We start from the raw sequence: 21,429 nt of genomic DNA, 5'->3' as shown, positions 1-21,429 counted from the left end.
TAGGGATGTATGCCAAATATCGAGTTACGTATTAATTAATATCCTTTGGTTTGAAACGCGAGATATCTATCTATCTATCTATCCTTCTCGCGCAATTGCGCCGTCCTTTTCCGTAGCTAAGAATGACTGTTGCCATTTATTGAACTTCGATTGAAATTAAAAAATTGTAATAAGAACGTAGAATACGTAAGGAGGTTGCTGAAAGTGCGACAAGGAGAGCAATATTTGAGGGTGAGAAGGATAGACATATTTCTCCGTCTAATCAATGCAACATTAATTATTTACTTTTTCTCTGGGAGAAATTCGTACACTTTTGGAATCTTATAACAAAGATTAGATCCTTGACGATTCTCGCACATACAATTGAAGAAGAATTTTTGTTTAACTAATTATTTATTAGAAATTATTGCATAAAATGTCGAGCAACGAGTGCGATATATATCTACAAGTTTTTATTAATATTAATGATATTTTTATTAATGTTAAACTTTGCGAAAGTTAATTAATATTCTATGTAATTATAGAAATTTCCTTAGATCCCATGTACCTTATATTCCATGCAAGAAAGTTCATAAATTAATTAGGTATAATGTAAATTATGTAAAAGTTTATGGCATCGGTACTATGCAATAATGAAACGTCGTACAATAACAATTAATAATTAATCATTTAAGCGAAAATCCTTTTTCAAAACTATATGCGAAAGTATTTTGGTATTCAATCTTTATTATACGATGCGAAAAGCGCATAGATCAAACGGAGAAATATATCTGTCCTTGTGGCACAATATTTCTCTCCTTGTCGCGCTCTTCGTTGCTGATTCCTACTTGTACGTCCTATATTCCTATTACTTCTTCTTGATTTCAGTCGGAATCCAACAGATGGCAGCACCTCGCTAATGTGACGCCATATCAGAGAGAAATTAAGAGTGCTCACGCTTATGGAGCTGGTATCACCGAACTAGTGCTGCACCATGCGACGATGTGCTGAATTCAACTAAAGTTACCATGCACAAGAACCTATAAAGTTAGGGATTTGTCCTAACTTGTTGCACATTAGCATAGACAAGAACCTATTGAGTACCACGCTACAAGAGCCTATTTAATTGTACGGTTCTACGGAAAAGTTCATATCAATTTTTCTATACGAGATAGACAAGTATGAGAATGACAAAATCGCGCAATAATGAAACTAATTCTAAGTTTTCTAAGAAAGAGAAATTAATTGTTTACTATATCTTTGAACGATGATACATATAAAGTAGGGTTAAAAGTACACCCTTTTTTCTTCATATAATTATTTAGTCTTCGAATTAGTATTTGAAGTTCAGGAATCCATTATACTGGTTAAAAAGTTATGCAATATTAAAGTTTGGTATTTTTAGGCTATTTGTTATGTAAAGTATTTACATATATAATATTGCTATGAGTAATAATGATTTTGTTATTTTCATACTTGTCTATCTCAGATAGAAAAGTAGATATGAACTTTTCAGTAAAACTGTACAATTAAATAGGTTCTTGTAGCGTGGAATTCAATAGGTTCTTGTCTATGCTAGTGTGTAACCAAACAAGGCAGATCCCTAACTTTAAGCTTAAATAGATAGGTTCTTATATATGCTAAATTGCAACCAAACAGGGCAGATCTCTAATTATAAAGGTTCTTGCGCGTGCTAACTTTAATTGAACTCAACACTTGGCCGCATGGTGCAGCACTAATCCGAGAACAACCAGAATCATAAGCGTAACCACTCTTATTTCCTCTGTGGTATAGTATAATTCACTATACCACCGTTGATCACATTGAAATTCGTATTTTATATTTTACCAACCCGAAATTGTTTTGAACATCATTTGGATTATTTCAGAAAAAGGACCGATAAAGTAATTGCTGTTAGGTCCTCTTCGAAATATGTTAATAAAACATGTAGTGAAAAACAATCCTCTTAGGATAGTTCCATGAATTGATTAGAAGTGGAAAGAAGGACGCAGATCTACGTGCCTTGTGGAAATTAATACAAAAGTCTACATCTTATAAACCGGTACGTCTTATTCGTTACTCTTTGTTCTCCCACGGAGTCAAGTGTTTATTCCTCACGCAAATCCTTAACATTGTTCCATAGGTCTTAGTTCATGTTTATGTCGTATAAATGTACAAATAGCCTCAATGTCCTTTGCAGACACATGTAAACTCATCGATCAAAAGGGAATGTTTGTTTTGCTTCTCTCTGCCTTTGAGTCTCGAGCCATCACGAAGGTTAGACCGAACGACAGTACGATTACTTGACGACTTTGTAAGTGCACGAACTTCTTATTAATCTATACTCCTTCGTTTTTGTCTGACTCATACGCATAACGATAAAGACAATTTATCAATTTGATTCATAAAAATTGTTTCAAATAATAACCATTTTTAGAAAAAAGCAGAAATTAAATTTTACATTGTATTGTTTGATAATTATTTGATCTAAATTTTAATTTATAATTTTAATGTTAATTATTTGTTTCCAGACTTATTCAAATATATATATATATATAATTGTTTGTATATATGCAATAAGAAAATTTTTATATGCTAACTACATATTCATAATGTATATTTTTATATGTATACACATATATATTTATAATACACATATTTATTTGTATTTTTCAAAATATGTCTTAGATTTCAAAGCACGTAATTGAAGCAAACAATGGCTGGCAGTGGAGAACTTTGGGTACAGTGTTTTACCTGTTGTTTGATGCAACAAGGACCAAGGACACGGAATGGAAGACAGAGGTCACATCAGAGGTTAAGGATAGATCGTAGCATGATAGGAGTACCTACAAACTTTAGGCATACTGGACATATTAGTAGTGGAGATCTCGATATGAGCAATGCACAATTGTCAAATATTCAGGCACAAATGCAAATGAAAGGAGGCTATGACAATGCATATAGTGTCAAGGTACATCAGGAATATGTATTAAAATACTATAAGAAAGTATAAGTTTTTAACAAAATATCAATTATTTTCATTTCAGGCATGTTGAAAACAATTATAAAGCAATTTCAGATTGTTCTGCAAATAATCTTCTGACATGACTAAAAAAAATGACTAATTTTTAACATTTATAATCTTTGTATGAGGGTGGACATACATGCCGTTACATTGTATTTTCAGAACATGCTCAAAAAAAATACTTTGAATATGTTTAAGATTAACACAAACAAAAGCTTTGTAAACACACAATGTAAATCATTTTTATTTTTTGATGTATCTTAAGTATATTACACTAAAAGTTACTCTCATTCATACAGAGATAATTTCGCAATTGAAATTAACATTTTAATTGTAAATAAGTATTTGACTTTCATTCTATTTGAATCTCCAATTTTATACATAGTAAAGACTGGATACCTAATAGAAACAGAAACTGCCATATTGTACACAACTTCTTCCAGGTGCATTTTTTACTTACAATTATACTTCCATTAAAAGAAAATCGATGTTTGTTAATGTAAATGGTAATGTAATAACATAATAACTGTTATATTACATGTTAATCATATTTACTTGTTTTTTGGATATGAGAAGAACTTTTATAGTAGTAGATTTCTCATTAATAAGTATTAGATACTGTTCTTATAATTGCAAGTGCGAATATAAGTACTCCGTGTTACTAGGTAGTGTTTTTGTAAAAAGAAAAGAATGTATTCTGCATAGCTCACCTGTGCTGACTAATCGATAGATATTTTTAGCGTATATATGGTGAACGTTCATGTTCACAAAGCACGGCCCATTTTTCCTACTTCTGTATTCATCCTTGAATAGGGTGTATAAACCTATATTAGGTAATTTTCGGAACGTAGATGTGTCAAAAATTGAGAAAATGATTTATATGTATTTGCCTAGTCTATAACCATTCTATTAAATCTCATGAATTATGCTAATCATTGTTTGTTATATTTTAAAATTACAAATTGTGATCTCTCGAGGATATAACCATGAACCAATGTGAAAGAAAAGGAAACAGGGGGTTTTAAAGAAATTCTCCCAATGACCAATGTAGATCTATAAATTTGCTAGATAACTCAGAAAAATATTCTTAATTTAAACGTGTATGTAATTTCTTGAATACATCTTTATCCTCTGTGCATCACGAATTATTTATGTCTTCGAAATTTAGATAAAAAGAATGTTTAATTCATAATGTATAAACATTGGATCACTTGTAGAAAATTTTGCAAAAAAATAATGAATAGAATAAAATTGTAAGTACTGTATTTAATGTGTAAGAATAAACTCGCGTATTGACAAATTAGAACAAAGTGGATCCTTTGGATGTAAATATACATATATTTTCCATATGTTTTTGTGGAGTATATTGTTTCATCTTGTTTATATTACATATTTTTCATAACAAATATAAACATTATAATCTTTGTTTTATGTAAGATATAGCTGGTGAATGAGTACATAAGAAACAATATTCTTAAACTAAGAATCACATTATCAATGTCACTAACATATCAAAAAGTATCACATGATATAAAGTCGTTTCATTCCTACTACAAAACTTTTTGCAATTGTAAAAAATGTATAATTATAAGAAAGGAAGTATAAACACATTTAGATAAATTGTACTTTAAATGTTTAGATATGTACATGTATCAATACGCTGTTCTTCTAAATTAGTATTCGAATATCCATAAAATATGGATGATCGGAAAAATGCCTACGAGTATTTTAATTTCTTATAAGTTTAGATCCAACAGCTAACAATAAGCTGATAAACTTATCTTACATGAGTTGTTTTATATTTTCTTTACATATTCACACACACATATATATATATATATATATATATATATATATATATATATATATATATATATATATATATATATATATATATATATATATGTATATGTATTTATACATGCATATTATGTCAAAACTGTATAGTAAAATATTTTTCAATTTATTCATCTATTTTTAATAGGTGCTGTAGTAGATGTAATTTGACTTTGCTGCCCTATACCCATTCTTGTAAGTAGATTTCCAGTGAGTGTTGCAAAACAGCAACAACTCGCTGGGAATCGGAAAATATCTGGAGCAACACTACCGTTTTCCGATATTGATAACAATTCTCTAAAAATGAATTTTTGCTTGCAACTTGTTTCGTAACCTGCTGCAAGTCCACTTATCACGCTACAGCTGGCGCCCTCCGTTCTGTAAACCATACAAAAATATTTATACTATTTTCTTGTAAAATATAACATTTGTATATCTTTTAGAAAATTGTAGAAAATAAGTCTATTGTGATATTTTACGGTATACTTACCTACACTTCTCAATCCGTATGCCCTGTTTGAAATTTTTTTGATTCGCGATGAATTTCCATTCATTGTCTTTGTTCTCCGCTGATTGTGGAAATATAATTTGCTCCTTGAATAGTAATGAAATTAGAAATAGTAGAAATGAAAAGTTTACCATTTTTATATTCAATCGTATTATATTCATTTTTATAACAAAAAAAGGTGACATATTTTTTATTGTTTATACATAAGTACTTACATCAGCTACGCAAAGGGATAGTTCATCGTTTGGCATGAGCCTCTGTCCTATATCAACCTAAAATCGTACAAAATTTGTTACAACAGTTCAAAAATTGTTTAAAAGGTCTTTGAGTATTGAAAAATATTGCATTGTACTTACTCCATCTACACTAGAAAGATATTTAATGCTTTCGTTTATTCGAAGCGCCCTATTCACTATATCTTCGGGATAAGAGTCTACGTTCTCACAATAAGTGGATCCTTTGCATGCGGGGGGCACGTGTCTCTTTTCTCCAGGAAATATAATCGTGTCATCTAATAGCATGCCACGTTATGAATGATTTAATAAAATATAAAAAATATAATTTTATATTTAATATGTATAAATATAATTTTAAACATAATAATATGATTAACTACTGGATGACTACTTTATGCTTTCAGTATATACATGCTTTTCAACATTTTTCTCAAAAGTCATTATTTTAAAATTGTCGCCAATTATGGTTTACAATCATACCTTTGTGTCGATTTGCCAATTTAATAGTACTTTGGTAAATGTCTTTTGATTGCACGAAAATATTTTGTGGCATCTGTAAAAAGTAACAATAAATGTAAAAAGATAGTTAAGTTCAACAATCATCTTCTAAAAATAATATAAGTATTGCGTGTTTCAGTAAAATTAATTGAAATTATAGACGCATCGTGATAAATGCCTTATCAGGAAAATGTTATGCTCTTAAAAGTTCCATTATTTCTTAAAATAGTATTACTTATTATATTATTATTTTTATCAATGTTAACCATATAAACTGTTATTTACTCTTATGCTTGATTAATGAATTCCAGGAATAAGAAAATCTTTTCCTTGTAGATTACACTATCTCTCTGTTTTTTATCTTAGCTTTTGTATCTTTTTGTTCTTTCCTTATTAAATAAGACATTTCAAAATCGAATAAATGAGTCGTAATCAATAATGCTTCGATTATATATTTCTCAATATGTACAGAATTTACGTAAAGGCTTTCACAGACCCGATGCAAATTACATCAATAAAGTGACAACAGTTAAAGAAATTAAAAAAGAGATGAAAGATGTAGTTTCATAAATGAATGAGCAATAGCAGGATTGATACTTTTAATGAACTTGAACTTTCAATAATAACGAAACGTCGAAAAATTAAAAAAAATACACCGGCAATGTTAAGAACTTATCTAAGACAAATTAATATTTAATTTTATACCGGTATTCACCAGTTTATTCGGCATGGATTATTCTTAAACAGGCTCCAAGAAATATGATAATTTATTATATTCAAAAAGTAAGTGTTGAATGGTAATAAAATATATTTACTCCTATAACAAATATTATGTTATCAAATTTCGTGAATTGTAAACGTCGAATTAAAAAGATATTAAATATTTATGGCAAATATATACAAATTAAAATTAATGTCTTTACATCTTTTTCTCTAATCTCATTCTCTATAGCTAATTTATAAATAGATATACTAAATATTAAATAAAGATAGAGAGATATATTATTTCTTAGAAAGATACTCTTTTATCGCGGTTCATCAGCTCAGAAGCAACAGAAGGCTGATATAATTTAACTTCATCTAAGTTTATCTTGACTACTAAGATTCTGTTACACGACAACAAACCACGAATTACGTAAATATAGTAAATGTTAATTTCAAATGTTTTACAATGAATTTAACATTCAAAAAAAGAATAATTCTACACAAGATGATTATATTTTGATTTATCTCTCACAGTAACTTTTTTCTGACTAAATAATCTCTTTTAGATATTGCGGATGGATTATTATTTACAGCATAATTTAATCCTATTAACTACGAAAGGAAAATTAAAACTGAACGTTCATCGTTTACAAAATGAAATCAGTTATTATTTCAACAAGTAGTTCGCGGCTACGAAATACCCGTGAATAATAATTTTGGTCTTAATATTTAGATAATCTAAACTACTCAAAGTTATATCCACATTTCTATCACAGTATACATGTATCTAAAAAAAAAAAGCTGATTTCTTACCAGTAGCGTTATTAAAAAACAAAGTTTAGTGAGTATGAAGATTTTCGAGGTCATCTTTCTAATACTTTTAATATTTAATAAGTCACAAAATTTGCACTGTTTTATTCGGAAAATATTTAGAAACACTGTATTTGTTTATTGATTTTGTTCGCCAACTGTTCGTAGGGCAAAGATCACACGCGTCTACGGCGACTTCGACAACAAGACTGAAACTTCGGCTGATTACTCGGCGATCTTATACGTTCGACTGATCGTACACAATTGACCTGTTCCTTGCGTACCAGGTAGAGTTTTAGTCACAGTCACGGCAATGGCTTGTAATTGTAGTTTCTTACAATTAGTACTCCAGGTAATGGGACAAGAGACATCTGCGATGCATCATAGATATTTGTATAACAGTAACATCAGGTATACAATCCGTTTCATTGTATATATTTTTCTTTACCGTTCATTCATATATATCCATATATATTTTTCTTTATATTTCATTTCTTTCATATTCTATGCTTTCATTCTTATCGTGCGCTAAATTAATATCTTTGTTTGAATGTTAATATTGATTTTCTCTTTTTACTTTCCATTAAAATAAAATATCTATCGTTAATAAACAATACTACTGAGATTTTGCTGTATACATGCAAGTTTTGATGGTACTTGAAGAATTAATCAGAATAAATATAAGTTAGGATAAATGGTTTAGAAATAAGTAAAGGATAAGAAACTTCGAAAGAAAAATAATTATGTGTATATAAATGAACCAGAACAAATAGTAACTGTTAGTGTAAAATGAAATGCCGTATTTTAACCTGAGCCTACCTAATGTTCATATTTATTACCATCTAAATTTAAGTCGGAAGGTACTTATATTTGCCGTTAGGGATCAAAAATACCTGATATCCGTCGATACCTGGGAAACCGTTTTCTTTGTTTTCTTAAAGCCTCAAATACTAGCCGGTCATTTCGTAGCCGTATATAGCCGTATATAGCCGTAATAACCGTATATTTCAAGAATTATAAATGCAAAGCATGAAATTTCACTGAAACGTTTAAATAACAGTGAAATTTTAAGATATATTAGAATTCTATGTAACAAAGAAAATTAGCTTTCATTGAAACTGAATTTATTTGAATAGATGAAACGGTTTTTGGAACGGTTTGGCAGTATAAAAAACGCGCGTGAAATCAAGTAAATCTGTACACGTGAAATATTAGCTCAATTTAAATTACAATAATGTCTGATATAAAGAGTGTTTTGTCTCTATTATGTCAGCATTTAAATTTCTCAATCAACATCGTGATGAAACCTGAATATTTTAGGCTGGCAAAGTTTAATAGCACGGCAGAAAATGTCGTGAGTATTATGCACGATATCACATAACCTTTCTATGTATAACGCTACACGTTTTAACATCTATGAAATAAGGATTTCTAATATATAATCTTTTCTGTATTAGACTAGAACGTTTTGGACAGCACTGAATGTCTTAAGCTATTATGCTGTAAAAGAAAAACAAATTAAAATTGATTTTCAAAAATATGGTAACTTTTGTTAGTTCTTTCTTTCAGAATTTTTTAATTGATGCTAGTATTTACAAGATTAATCTTTCTTTTAGATACAATATGGGCTACCAAATTGTGTTTTGCATATTTACAATACCCTGCAATAGAGTTTTATGCTTTAAACGAGAGTAGTAAAAATAACAGACCATTATTATTAGCATTTGCATGGCTTCTTGGAACACAAGATATTCTAAGTGTTATCACTCACATAAATCTGTCTAATAGTGTGCTAGGAAGAGAATGTTCACGGTTGAATAGCGTACAACAGGTAATTAACTGAATTAAATGAAAATATCAAGTAAAAAGTATTTATAACTTAATTATGCTTTAGAAGAAGGAAACACAGTATAATATACCAGAGACATTCAGTGCACAGATAAATAATATATTGTACTTAAATGGTAAAGTAAATTATAATATAAAAGAGATATCTGAACTGATTTCTGAGAAGGCTAAGTTAATAAGCAAAATTCATACTGCAAGTGCTGAAGTTTGTGGTCTTCCACATCTAAGTGTATCAGAGACAGCACTGATAAAACGTATCTCAACTACCAATAAAAATGCACTTTCCAATGAAGACAAAAAATATATAAAAGAATTATCAACTATTGCTAGTTTATTAGATATACATATGAAGTGGTCTAAAAAGAAACATATATTTTTTGAATGGATGGTAAATGGAAGAAATTTGATATTATATTCACACATTTTATCTTATAAAATAGAATACAATACCGGTAATAAAAATTACAGGTAACAGTAGTTCAAGAACATAATAAATCACTGAACACCAGCTTTGAAGGTGTAGATTGGAATGAAGTTTCAAAGTTTATTTCTTTGTTATGTTCTGTGATTGAAGAAAAACTTGAAACTTTATCATCTAAAGAAGAAACTATTAATTCTCAAGATTATGAACCCAAATGCATTTCACGTTTATTAAAGGTCCAAGGTAATAACACAGAAATAGAAAGGTGGCTAATGGAAATTTCTGGTGACCTGACCAAAAAAACAGAAGATTTAGACAAAAGGAAAGAGGAACTTTCTGAGAAACTAAAAGAAATATTACAGTCAATCCCCCACTCTGTTGAAGTCTCATTTTTATAGTAAAATAAAAATCAATACCTTTTTATCATTTAAATATCTTAAATTTATGGTATAAAATAATGATACGCGCAGTTATTCGTTATTAATTTTCACTTTCACTATCAATTCTAGATACTATAGGCATTACTGATACTTGATCAACAACGCCGAATGACGAAATGAAGACATTAAAAATTGTTACTAGAAATATACCGATCACTGTCCAATTATTAGCCCGGTTGGCCTTGCACATTTGAGCATTATCATTAACGTCATATCTACTATTCCAAATTAACCCTATTCCCACTGCAATTTGTAATATTAGGCTGCTGCCTATTAGCACCAATGATGGATAATAATACGGATGCCCCCCGTCAGTTTGTAAAACATAACGCAACTGATTTGCGTTAGCAGACAAAAGAGCCAGATCCATCATTCCTTGTGCGAGCGTTTTCTTGTGTTGATAGATATTCACGTCAGGTATCGGCTGAATAGGCGGCATAGATGGCGATGGTAAAAATGGAGTTCTTGGGATTTCTGGTTCACTTGGCAGGAGACCATCATCAATTCCTATCCGAGGACCAAATCCTGTCGGAAAACTTCCTGCCGGTTCTAGGTCATCGATTTCTGGGCCGGACGTCGGTCGTGGATTGTTTGTATTGTCTGTCTCGAGCATGGAACCGGAACGCGATATAGTCTTTAGTGCTAAAGGTTTATAAGTCAATGGTTCTGTCAATCGTTCTTTATCACCAACCTTATCCATATAAATAATCATTTCATCACTTTTATCTCTTGGTTCAGCCATATTTAACTTGCAGAAAATACGTTCGTTCAACCACTGTCAATATATCTTCAACGTTCTTCGAATAACAACGAAAAGAGAACAAGTTTCATGGAAGTTCTAAAAGTACCTTCTTTCTTTTGGTTTCCTCGTTTCCCGATAATGCTCTTTTCTTTTAGAATGTAGCAGGAAAAAATAAATCAGATACAAATTGGTATTGCAAACACAAGAGTCTGTGGCTTATATTGTCTACCTCTCTTGAATATCACTACGATGTACGTTCCTTGTATCTCGCGTTGCGTTTCTTTCGTTTAAATAAGTTTTCGTGTGTCACAAGGGCTTCGACTGGCAACACTTTTAAACTTGACTGAAACGTTTTAATACAATGCTTCTGTTCATTCACTAGATGAGAACAAGCTGATTCATGTCCGTTGTTGTGATGTCATACGTCGTATTTCCCTTGGATTTACCATTTGTGTTTCAAGGCTACTGTTTACTGATACCAATCATTTAGTTGTACTGTTTCTTTACGCTGGATCGATTCACTTTGCTGTGCTATGTAGAGTCTTCAAACAATTCTTAGAAGTAAGTTGAAAGTAGAATAAAATCAATGATCACTTCTATTTTTATTGAAAATAGCTAAGTTTCAATATGCTTCTACAATATATCACATGTAGTTATTTGTTTGACTATATTAAATTTCCTTTTTGAACAATTTAGGTATGTAGACGAGTAAAAAGAAATGGTTTAGAGTTTACATGTAAACTGCAACTACCACGTGCTTTTCTAGCCACATTTAAAGATGCGTTCTGACGCGTTCTGACGCTTTATGTCAAGACTTCAGCAGTAGAAGGGGAATGGCATTGCTCCAATGGGATCTTACGAGATCATCGATGTGCGGCTATAAATAATATGTAAATTTTGTTTGCGAAGTCAGAGAAACGCGAGAATTTTAAATGTAAACAAAATTCTAACAATATCCTAGCAATAATACAAACTTTATTATTTCAAGTTAGTAATGTACGTGGATCCTATTTTAAAAATACGTATAAAAACAAGTTTTCAAATTATATTTTCATGTTCACTGATTTCGTCGAAAAAGAATGATATTTGATGTACGCGGTAACGAACGGTAAAGTTCCAAATCAGTAATCCTGGGTAATGAACGATATAAAACAGATTCACCGTATTTCCCCGTCGTAACTGGTGATTCCCGATTCGAAGCACAACGAATTTGTTAAAAGACACGTACGCATCCACATTGAGCAACGATACGAGGAATTACAGACGATTTAAAGAACTTTTCTGGTCGCGTGAATCCATCTAACATACAGACGACTCAGACGTTTTATTTTAAAATAATCTATCTATACGGTCGTCATCTTTCCAAGAATCGACATAAACAATTATTAGGAAATCCTAAGCTTAAAATACTTAAATAGTTTCATGTCTAGAAATCGTAATTAGATAATATAATTGAATAATTTCTTAATTATCCTTAAACCCGTCTCCCATTCAAAGATTCATTCTCGAGATATTCTATAAATTCTAAAATTATTTAGACCTAAGATTAGCTTCGTATAACTACATATGTAGAGCATCGTGATTATCGAGCTATCACGTTGTCAAGCAAACAACCATCGTCGTTAACTCTCAGGTAGGAAGTAGCATTCCTACAGTCATTGGTTCAAGCTGGACACAGGAACTGGCAGATATACACTTGGCAAATCAGATTTTCAAGATCTAACAAAAAATTCAAGAAGCATTTTATTTATATTTTTCAAGTAAATAATTTAGTCGGACTTATCTTCAGTCTAAAAAATTACGTCCCATTTGTATATCTTTTATGGATTGATTTATCCGAAAAGAACGAGGAAATGAAGACCGATAAATATGAAGACTCAGAAGTGTTGCGCTCACTGTTCGGGAAAATTAATCAGTTGGGAAGACGAGTCCCACGCATGTTGCCAGCCACGATACGTTTCGGGAAATTTAAGAATATCTTCATTGAACAGGAATGTGCCAAACGCTTCCAGAAAAAGATGCGTTAAGGAAGAACTTCCAGAACCACTGCCAGAGAACCGATTAGCCTGTTACGATCAATTTGCTATAGCGAAGAAGCTTCATGCAGAGAATTTGGAACATCAACCCCTTCCTGACAAAGTCAACGACTCCGTTTTCAAAGATGTAAAACCAGAAGAATGTTGTAATGGAATCTCATCGAAGAAATGCTGTGAATGTTGTAAGCATGAAATTGAAGATCGTTTCATGAGCTTGACTAAGCATTATGGACCAGTTTTAGGCTGCAAGGAGCCCAAGACGAAGATGGATCTAGCTATTTGTTGGGAAACTCCAATAAATCCAGTTTATGAACCACCTAGATCTACTCATATCGATGGGTCAGAAGGTGGACTCGCGCCAGCTATATTTTCTCTTGTCCAACATACTTCTAGACCCATCGCTCATTCTAGAATTTCGAGAAACGAGAAAGGTTGTACTTGCCGTCAATATCATTGTAAATTAGAGGGAGATTTAGATTGCTCAAAAAACGGAAATAAGAAAGGGGATTATAAAAGTGTGAAATGCTGCAGTGATAGTCTTTGTAATGGCTTGAATGGAATAAAAATTTCAAAGCAGGTTCAAGTTGATGAACGACCAACAGCAGGATATTTCAGGAAGTGCGTTGCCTGCAAAGACCAGACTAGAAATACACGTGAAGATCCTAGATTGATTAAATCAGCCGTCGGATTGGCATTGGGTACAGAAAAGGCTGAAAACAATCAACAAAAATGCGGAAGCAAGACAGCGTTATCGAAACTAAAAACGCCTTGTGTTAGAAAGTCTTCTTGCATCAATACTTTAGCTCCTCCATTTAGTGTTGTTAATGGATGTAGAGACGCCGATTTTCCAGAACATTGGAGACTCATGTCAGTTTATCAACAGTCGTATAGGAATCCGTACAGACGAAAAATTTATCGTTGTTAATTTGTATAAGGTGAATTATGATGAATTTTCTATTCTATTCTGTTAAAAAAATGAAAATCTTTATGTTACGCGAAGTATTTAAAAACATATGTAATAAATTAAAATGAAAATTGAAAGTAAAATTCAAACATATCAATGTGGATTTTAATATTTGAATCATGGGATGGTTATCTAACTTTTATTTATATTTATAACTATATTCTTCTGCTTTTTATACTACTTATATTAATATATTGCGGCGTGGTAGAAATTCCTAAATCCTGCGTGGAGTCCAGAAGAAGGCTTTCGTTTAAGTGTTCAAGAGCAACATTTTGCAGCCGGTTCAAGAGATCAGGATACGGTGATATGAATCTCTGAAAGTCGTGGCGATATAATACAAAGATTTCACAAGTTTCCACCGCAACTATGGTTGCTATTCTATGCTCGGTGTCCATCACCAGAGCGATCTCTCCGAAATAACTTCCGTCTTCCAAGTGACAAACCTTTATGTTTCGCACAACAAACGAAAAGTATGAGAAAAAGATAAGTAATAGTCGATAAAGAATTACGATAATGTTAATGTTACTTCTTTTCCCACGACAGTGTAAACTGCTACGGTACCGGATGAAATGAAATACAAAGCTTCACCACGGGTACCAGCTTTGACGATTTCATCGCCAGCCATATAGATCTCGGAGTGTAATGAACTCGTTAACTGTACGATTACAGCTTCCGGTAAATGCTTGAATAATTCTACGCTATTAATCAGTCTCAAATAATTATGCAGTATAAGTTCCTGGAGGGTAAATTTTTATCATTAAAATATCTGATTATATGTATATATTCTCTTTTCTAGATATATAGAATATTAAGAAGAATTATTGATTCTAAATAATTTTATCGAAGTATTGTTAGGATGGATAAACCTCTCGTAAATATGGCGAAACTTCATTTATTATTTTCTTGTTCCTTTCGAAGCTCTTTCTGTTGCGGTAATGGTAGAAAGTTAATAGCCGACGTTGTAGGGCATGTGGAAGCTCCTTGTATCGCATGTACTCCTGTAACTGCTGTATTATTTTCAGGTGACGTTTGATAGTTATATTGATCGTTGTCATTAGTTGAGAGAATTGCGCTACAAGAAATGCAGTTACAATTTGTAAATCTAAAGATAACACCTGGTATAGGAGATACTTACTTAATAAAAATACGTTACCAAGGAATCCGATGATCGTTAGGATCAAGTTTAGTATAATATCTTCTTGCGTTTTCATATCCAAATAGTGAGCAGAGCGAGCACAAGCGACAATCGAACGATGCAGGCACACGAGGTATTTTTGTACTTTCGTTTGTTTAATTACAAAATGCGATGACTTGATCCAAGAGCTGAATATAAACTCAGAATTGATAAAAAAACAAATTTATTGGATTGCAAATACTAACTTGTTGCTTAAAGTGCCTAACGTATCTACAGATATGGGGACATAATATTGTAGACAAGCAGCCCAATGAATGCATATTATCACGACCGTGCACGACTCTAGAATTTTATGCAATTGAAAACTTATTCTATACACCTGAAATTACGAAATCATTCTAATCAGCTATTCTTTCTTCGCGATCTTCAATGCGAACTATGTACTAACATCGCGAACTCTACTAAAATAAACGATGATATTGCGGACTCTTAATATCTTCATCATGTTTAATGTAGTACAATACCACATCGAGTTAGGTATAATATAATCAATGAGTCCTATAGGTAACACGGTCAAGATGTCTATGAAGAAATAGCTCTGCAAGTATTTTCTATACAAAAAATATATTGAGATTACTGATAAAAAAATTGATTAGTGGTAATGTATAGCATCGATCGATTAGCAGTATCATCTAGAAATGAAAGTACCGCGCTACTATCACAGGGTCAAGGACAGTGACTTTCGTTCGATAATCATAGTATCCAGTAAAGAACCACATTACAATATCGCAGAGAAACACTATATTCATCGTGTCGTTAATCACGTGCCAGTTAGTATGTCTGCCAAAGAAAAATGTGATGGACACTGGAGTAACCAAAAGAGCCACAAATGTAAATACAATCATTAACGATTCCCAAACAATCCTATGAAAATTAGCATCATTAATATGTACATATAAACTATCAAAAGAAAAGAATTTAAAGACAACCTGAATAAACTAAAAGGATGTATCATGTAACGATGTGATTTTAGGTGTCTTGAAATCTCATAATTCACTGCGGTTGTACTTTTAAGGCACCAGCGAGTCAAGGGATGTCTCCTAGATAAAATACGTAGTTTTAAAAACCAACGATTCAATTTATTCCAAATCCGGTTTCCTTTTATAATATTCTTTATTTCATCTTCTTCTTGCGGTTGCTCGCAGATATGTTGAATAACCGGAGCACGCTATTTAATGTCAAAATTAGATGGTTGTGTTAGTGAATGATAAATTTGAAGCGTTGTGTTTGTATAGTCATATTAGTGATTGAATTATGTTACTCAAGGACTACTAAAGAGATCAATTTACCTCCACACTCGGCGCTTCCGCAAAGTGGGGCACATATGCCATTAAATCCATCCAGCTGATTTGTTGTTTTGACAGATCAGTAGATATGTCGTCGACAATGAAACGAAATGATTTCTACATACGTTATGCAACTACAAACTTTTTATTGATCAAAAGAAATTAGTGAATATTTTAATCTAAAAATACGCTATCTTTATTAAATATTATATTACAGAAATATCAGAATGAATATATAGATAGAAAAATGTAGTTTACTTGTATAATATCTAGATTCGATTGACTGAACGCAAAATTTTATAACAATGCTATCAAAGCAAAATTAAAGATGAAGAGTGTCTAGTTGGTTTTATAATAAGTATTATGTATTATATGACAAATTAGGACTGTTATATCTATTGCGTGATTTTAGAAAAGCACGTGACTATCGTCGAAACAGCTGTAACACACTTGAGAAATGATTTGATTGTTACACGATATATTTAACATAAAACGGCAAATTAACACAGCCAACCGAACGGGAAGATCTCCTCTCTGTGAAGAACATTGCTGTGTTCTCCCTTTTTGATTTTAGCAATGCGTTTTCTTTTTTGTTGTTATTATTAGTTATTGTTTACCTGGAATTGTTCCCAATTAATTGCACCACTTTTTCTGCTTTTATAAAGTACAGTATATAATAAAATATACCAATTTAATGGTGTTAAAATTAATTAAAAAGTTACACTATCAGTTATGACTAAATAAAGTTATAATCGAATGATATCACACTATAAAAAAATATTAAAATGCATTATGAATTTTTAATTTCACGTTCAAGTCGTGTTATTTATCTATAGTCATCTTTAATGTTTTTAATTTTACCTACATTTTTTTATACTTTTAATATATACTTTTAATTTGATGTTTTGTATAAACAGTATATGAAATCGTTAAATAAAATTATTACCGCAAAATATAGTTAGCTACTTAAATAATTTTTAGATTTCTTTGTTTTTAAGTAGTGAATATTAGTCCTCGATACTTGGAAAAATGCGCGATGGACAGCGTATAGGTTGGCTTGTTCGAGCGCGGTAGAAACGTGTAGCTCGCTGTGGTGCGCTCGGTTGGCTAAGTGTTAAAATCCAGATTTCCGGATAGATGTAGCATTCGTTGAAACGAGATACTTCGACACGTTATCTTATTAATAGTTTTTGTTATGGCGATAATGTTTGACAGCAAAAATCATATGAATAACATGTCAGAAACGGATAATTTACAATTGCCTATAGATGTAAGTTTCTTATTATCTTCCGCATTCGAAGCTGTTATTTGGGAAACATAATTTTTCATTTAAACGTTACGTCATTTACTTTTTCCTCTTTACATAGTGACTGTACAAAATAAAAGATTTATGATAACCTAAATAAAAACGTTTATTTTGTAAAAATTTTACTAATAGTTTATGTAAAAGATTCACTTTATTTAAATACTTTTATATTTGTGTACTTGCTTTCTATATTTGTTATACTTCAATTAAGAGATAATAAATATATAATATGATAAGACATCTTTTATTTTTTGAACTTCATGTTTTTTGCTTGATCTAATTAAACTTATTGAGTAGATTCATTTTAATTTTAGGCGATTATACACATATTATCATACTTGTCTACATCTGATAGGATGGCAGCAGGATTAGTTAATCGAACATGGCATGAAGCATCTCTTGCTATGAAGTTTTTAGATGAAGTAGAATTGGTACTTGGTCGACCACGTGCAGACAATTTAAATGAAGTGATAGAGCTTTTACAGCATTCTACGAGACCATTTTACAACTTTGTTTTTAGAAAAGTAGAATTAAAGAGGAATATGGCAATTTGGGATCGATATGGACCTCATATGAAAAGTCTAGTACTGGTAAAATTATTTTAACTTATTATTAAGTATTACATTCGTGAAATGAGAATATATTTTCCTAATACCATATTTTAATTTTCAGTTGTGCTGTGATCTAAGTGAAAAAACATTGGTAGAAATTTTTAAATGCTGCAAGTCTTTGAGAATATTGCATATTAATGATTGCAGGGAGTCTCTAATGTCTGGTAGACTTTTAGAAGATGAGAATGACATAAAGGAACTCTCAGAAACATTTAAAAATGTCTATGAACTTAGCCTTGGATATAACCGTTTCTTAAGTGATGCACTTTTTAATAGATTAGTTGCCATTTGTCCAAATTTGGAATCTTTAAGCCTTATGGGATGTCAGATGACCTTTCATTATGGACTGAATAGAAAATTTTATCCTGATTTTTACGGCTTACCATATCCTTCAAAATCAACGCTGACTTTTATAAATGCATTAGACTATTTTGGACGACAAGCTTATAAACTGAAGCATTTGAATTTTAGCTATACTTTGATTGATCCATCTGCTTTAACTATATTATCAGGTCTACAAAATCTTAGATTAGAGTCTCTAATATTACAAGGATGTGATCATTTATCTATTGAAAGCATTAGAGGAATGACACAGCATCAGACTTGTTTAAAAGTCCTCGATATTAGCTTTAGCGTGCGTATTGCAGATGACAGTTTACTCTGTATTTGTGAAAATTTGACGAAGTTAGAAACACTTAGAATAAGACGATGCCGTGAAGTAACCGATATTGGTATAAAGTATATTCAGTTATTACAACATTTAAAAGAACTCAATATCTCGGAAGATGAACAACTTACCGATGATTCTATTACTCGTGGACTTTGCTCTGGCTGTAATATAATAGATGACGAAAATATGGATCAAAATATTGATGGAAATATCAATTTTGCTCCTCCAGAAAAGAATTGTGTTCAGAGAAGAACAGAAAAAAGGATGAGAAAAGAGAATATGCGAATACTGTCAGCAAATGCACTGCGTATTCATGAAGAATCAGTTGAATGTATATCCAAATTTTTTCCTAATTTAAGACAACTTGAACTTAGCTATTGTTTTAGTGGCGTTACCGATAAAACAATACAGGTATGTATAGATCAATTCATTACTGTTATTTTGTAATTTAATATTATAGGAGATTTATGAAAAGGGTATTATTCATAAGAAAAAAAACAAATAATAATCTCTGATAGATTTTATGCTGATTATTTTCCTGAATTTTCAGGAATTACTAAAACTTAAGAGAGTTTCTGTAAATCATAAATTTTTGTACCAGCGATGATGCTCATGCATATAAAAGTAAGTTTATCTTTTATAGATGATATTCAAGGAGCTTGTACATTTGCAAACATTAAATATAAGCCATTGCGATGAGGTCAGTGATGCTGGCTTAACGGGTATGGGTATTGGTAACTACAAATATGTTGAAAAAATACAAGTTGCACATAATCCAGAATTTACAGAATCCAGATTAAGAATCAGTTTACGGTCAAAGGCCGAAGAAGAGATAGTACGCGATGCAGATCGAAAACGAGAAATCATGAAGCTTTGCGAAAACGTATCTAAACCTTTAAATTCGTTTTCCGGATACTCTTTGATCAGGCTTAAATGCCTTCAAGAACTCGATCTTTCTGGGTGCAACAGAATTACTGATGTCAGTTTAAAACATGCATTCGCTTTTCCAGAATTAAAGATCTTAAATTTAAGCCAGTGTCAACAAGTGGGTGTAAATCAATCAAATAGTATATTAAAAATATTTATATTTATAATAAATCATACCTTTTGTTACAGATTACAGACATTGGATTGGATTATTTATCAAAAAATAATCCGGCAATTGAATACTTAAATCTAAACCGCTGTTACAATATATCAGATATTGGTATATCATATCTTGTTCAGAGATTGCACAGATTAAAACGACTTCTCATACAGGTATTTTTATAATTAAAAATTAACTTCTCTATTTTTAAAGCTTACACTGGTGTCTTTTTTTTATAGAGATGTTCACAACTTACGGATCGCACTCTCGACTCTATTAAATTGTATTGCAAAAGTCTACATTACCTAGATACACGTTATTGCCGGGGGATGTCAGTGGCAGGTCTTGAAAGCTTGACACATTTATATGTCGATTGCCATGAGCATGCAGATGTTGCTTCAGGAGAAAATGAAATATTACCACCACCCCCTCTGCCTTTACCATCATTATCGTCTTTGCCATAGAGACGGTATCAATACCTTCTTTCGCATTTTAAGGACAGGGTAAGGGAAAACTGAAGTATTATTTTAAAAACTGACTATAAATATATTATGTGATAGAAAGAAAAATTAATAGATTATATTTTTTATTTGAACATTTGCATAAAGATTATGCTTATGTTTGACATTATACGTATGCAAATTTTTTAATATTTTCAAGTATTTGCGTAGAAATTTTTAATTCTGTACATATAATAATATGAAGGAATTTTAGTGTATATTATGTCAAATATCTGATAACGATTTTAAAGCTTTTTTTAGGGGGATGTATACAGTCTAAAAATCGAATAATTTGGATATATTCGGCATATTCATCATTTAATATAAAATCTAATTTAAGCAAATATGCATATTTATGAAATAAATCGGCTAAAATATAACTTAAAGAACATAATTTTTCATTAATTCTTAAATAAATGATGTTATTATTTGAAGTATCACAGGTTAATTTACGATTTTATAACGAATTTTATTCTGCTTTATGGTACAATTTAATTGGTATTACAGCAAGTATTACAGAAATGATAAAAATAATAATTATGTATAACATTTTATACGCGTTTTAAGGATTCATCACTTTTTCCGATATTCATAGCTCAGCTATCCGAAATTAAAATAACTTCAAAATTTAGGAATTTTTATATATTAAATCGAGAAATTTAATACAGATTCTTTTTTTAGACAATAACTAATAAGTAGATAATAGCTGCAATTGAAATGGTGAAA

General features: G+C 31.1%; 7 protein-coding genes across 11 annotated transcripts; 4 read left to right on the top strand and 3 right to left on the bottom strand.

Moving 5' to 3' along the window:
• Window positions 1–1,741: 1,741 nt before the first annotated feature.
• Window positions 1,742–4,310, top strand: LOC117232175 (CDC42 small effector protein homolog). Its single transcript, XM_033491380.1, has 4 exons — window positions 1,742–2,041; window positions 2,180–2,293; window positions 2,668–2,950; window positions 3,027–4,310. The coding sequence occupies exons 3-4, from the start codon at window positions 2,696–2,698 to the stop codon at window positions 3,033–3,035; spliced, it is 264 nt and encodes an 87-aa protein (XP_033347271.1). The 5' UTR covers window positions 1,742–2,041; window positions 2,180–2,293; window positions 2,668–2,695; the 3' UTR covers window positions 3,036–4,310.
• A 598-nt stretch (window positions 4,311–4,908) lies between these two features.
• Window positions 4,909–8,019, bottom strand: LOC117232156 (protein spaetzle-like). Its single transcript, XM_033491349.1, has 6 exons — window positions 7,601–8,019; window positions 6,065–6,137; window positions 5,705–5,859; window positions 5,564–5,620; window positions 5,331–5,434; window positions 4,909–5,218 (listed from the first exon to the last, which is right to left on the bottom strand). Exons 1-6 carry the CDS (start codon window positions 7,652–7,654, stop codon window positions 4,972–4,974), a joined length of 690 nt encoding a protein of 229 aa, XP_033347240.1. The 5' UTR covers window positions 7,655–8,019; the 3' UTR covers window positions 4,909–4,971.
• Window positions 8,020–8,293: 274 nt separating this feature from the next.
• LOC117232153 lies at window positions 8,294–10,292 on the top strand. Its single transcript, XM_033491346.1, has 5 exons — window positions 8,294–8,951; window positions 9,055–9,139; window positions 9,214–9,424; window positions 9,491–9,833; window positions 9,914–10,292. The coding sequence occupies exons 1-5, from the start codon at window positions 8,832–8,834 to the stop codon at window positions 10,262–10,264; spliced, it is 1,110 nt and encodes a 369-aa protein (XP_033347237.1). The 5' UTR covers window positions 8,294–8,831; the 3' UTR covers window positions 10,265–10,292.
• LOC117232155 (ninjurin-1-like) lies at window positions 10,289–11,827 on the bottom strand. Its single transcript, XM_033491348.1, has 2 exons — window positions 11,278–11,827; window positions 10,289–11,196 (listed from the first exon to the last, which is right to left on the bottom strand). Exon 2 carries the CDS (start codon window positions 11,046–11,048, stop codon window positions 10,347–10,349), a length of 702 nt encoding a protein of 233 aa, XP_033347239.1. The 5' UTR covers window positions 11,049–11,196; window positions 11,278–11,827; the 3' UTR covers window positions 10,289–10,346.
• A 572-nt stretch (window positions 11,828–12,399) lies between these two features.
• Window positions 12,400–14,090, top strand: LOC117232154. The gene has a single exon (XM_033491347.1). The coding sequence runs from the start codon at window positions 12,918–12,920 to the stop codon at window positions 14,007–14,009; it is 1,092 nt and encodes a 363-aa protein (XP_033347238.1). The 5' UTR covers window positions 12,400–12,917; the 3' UTR covers window positions 14,010–14,090.
• Window positions 14,091–14,151: 61 nt separating this feature from the next.
• On the bottom strand, window positions 14,152–16,611 carry LOC117232152 (potassium/sodium hyperpolarization-activated cyclic nucleotide-gated channel 1-like). Of its 3 annotated transcripts, none has more exons than XM_033491344.1 (9): window positions 16,533–16,611; window positions 16,173–16,411; window positions 15,892–16,107; window positions 15,632–15,794; window positions 15,429–15,562; window positions 15,202–15,371; window positions 14,915–15,120; window positions 14,575–14,784; window positions 14,152–14,491 (listed from the first exon to the last, which is right to left on the bottom strand). In XM_033491344.1, the coding sequence occupies exons 1-9, from the start codon at window positions 16,581–16,583 to the stop codon at window positions 14,204–14,206; spliced, it is 1,677 nt and encodes a 558-aa protein (XP_033347235.1). In that variant the 5' UTR covers window positions 16,584–16,611; the 3' UTR covers window positions 14,152–14,203. The 3 variants fall into 3 exon arrangements, with proteins under 3 accessions (XP_033347235.1, XP_033347234.1, XP_033347233.1); XM_033491343.1 differs by having other exon boundaries at window positions 14,153–14,491; window positions 15,184–15,371; XM_033491342.1 differs by having other exon boundaries at window positions 14,155–14,491; window positions 14,915–15,371.
• An 866-nt stretch (window positions 16,612–17,477) lies between these two features.
• Window positions 17,478–21,220, top strand: LOC117232225 (F-box/LRR-repeat protein 4). 3 transcript variants are annotated; one of them, XM_033491463.1, is made up of 7 exons: window positions 17,478–17,799; window positions 18,150–18,425; window positions 18,508–19,527; window positions 19,760–19,838; window positions 19,905–20,161; window positions 20,233–20,376; window positions 20,443–21,220. In XM_033491463.1, the coding sequence occupies exons 1-7, from the start codon at window positions 17,725–17,727 to the stop codon at window positions 20,665–20,667; spliced, it is 2,076 nt and encodes a 691-aa protein (XP_033347354.1). In that variant the 5' UTR covers window positions 17,478–17,724; the 3' UTR covers window positions 20,668–21,220. The 3 variants fall into 3 exon arrangements, with proteins under 3 accessions (XP_033347354.1, XP_033347353.1, XP_033347355.1); XM_033491462.1 differs by having other exon boundaries at window positions 17,479–17,799; window positions 19,760–20,161; window positions 20,443–21,218; XM_033491464.1 differs by having other exon boundaries at window positions 17,479–17,799; window positions 18,191–18,425; window positions 19,760–20,161; window positions 20,443–21,215.
• Window positions 21,221–21,429: the final 209 nt, after the last annotated feature.

The sequence above is a fragment of the Bombus vosnesenskii genome, unplaced genomic scaffold (genome assembly GCF_011952255.1).
Source record: "Bombus vosnesenskii isolate JDL3184/JDL3185 unplaced genomic scaffold, Bvos_JDL3184-5_v1.1 scf7180000013285, whole genome shotgun sequence".
Taxonomy (NCBI): Eukaryota; Metazoa; Arthropoda; class Insecta; order Hymenoptera; family Apidae; genus Bombus; species Bombus vosnesenskii.
This window is presented reverse-complemented; position numbering and strand designations above follow the sequence as displayed.

Coding starts and splice junctions, on each gene's coding strand:
- LOC117232154 (XM_033491347.1), top strand. CDS start 12,918: ATGAAGACTCAGAAGTGTTGCGCTCACTGTTCGGGAAAATTAATCAGT.
- LOC117232153 (XM_033491346.1), top strand. CDS start 8,832: ATGTCTGATATAAAGAGTGTTTTGTCTCTATTATGTCAGCATTTAAAT. Junction 8,952..9,054: donor ATAGCACGGCAGAAAATGTC/GTGAGTATTATG, acceptor TTTCTGTATTAG/ACTAGAACGTTTTGGACAGC. Junction 9,834..9,913: donor ATATATTTTTTGAATGGATG/GTAAATGGAAGA, acceptor TAAAAATTACAG/GTAACAGTAGTTCAAGAACA.
- LOC117232175 (XM_033491380.1), top strand. CDS start 2,696: ATGGCTGGCAGTGGAGAACTTTGGGTACAGTGTTTTACCTGTTGTTTG.
- LOC117232152 (XM_033491342.1), bottom strand. CDS start 16,583: ATGGATTTAATGGCATATGTGCCCCACTTTGCGGAAGCGCCGAGTGTG. Junction 15,372..15,428: donor TTAGGCACTTTAAGCAACAA/GTTAGTATTTGC, acceptor GTTTATATTCAG/CTCTTGGATCAAGTCATCGC. Junction 14,492..14,574: donor ACACTGTCGTGGGAAAAGAA/GTAACATTAACA, acceptor CGAAACATAAAG/GTTTGTCACTTGGAAGACGG.
- LOC117232156 (XM_033491349.1), bottom strand. CDS start 7,654: ATGACCTCGAAAATCTTCATACTCACTAAACTTTGTTTTTTAATAACG. Junction 5,860..6,064: donor ATTGGCAAATCGACACAAAG/GTATGATTGTAA, acceptor GCATGCTATTAG/ATGACACGATTATATTTCCT. Junction 5,219..5,330: donor ATACGGATTGAGAAGTGTAG/GTAAGTATACCG, acceptor TATGGTTTACAG/AACGGAGGGCGCCAGCTGTA.
- LOC117232225 (XM_033491462.1), top strand. CDS start 17,725: ATGGCGATAATGTTTGACAGCAAAAATCATATGAATAACATGTCAGAA. Junction 17,800..18,149: donor ATTTACAATTGCCTATAGAT/GTAAGTTTCTTA, acceptor TTTTAATTTTAG/GCGATTATACACATATTATC. Junction 19,528..19,759: donor TTACCGATAAAACAATACAG/GTATGTATAGAT, acceptor TATCTTTTATAG/ATGATATTCAAGGAGCTTGT.
- LOC117232155 (XM_033491348.1), bottom strand. CDS start 11,048: ATGGCTGAACCAAGAGATAAAAGTGATGAAATGATTATTTATATGGAT.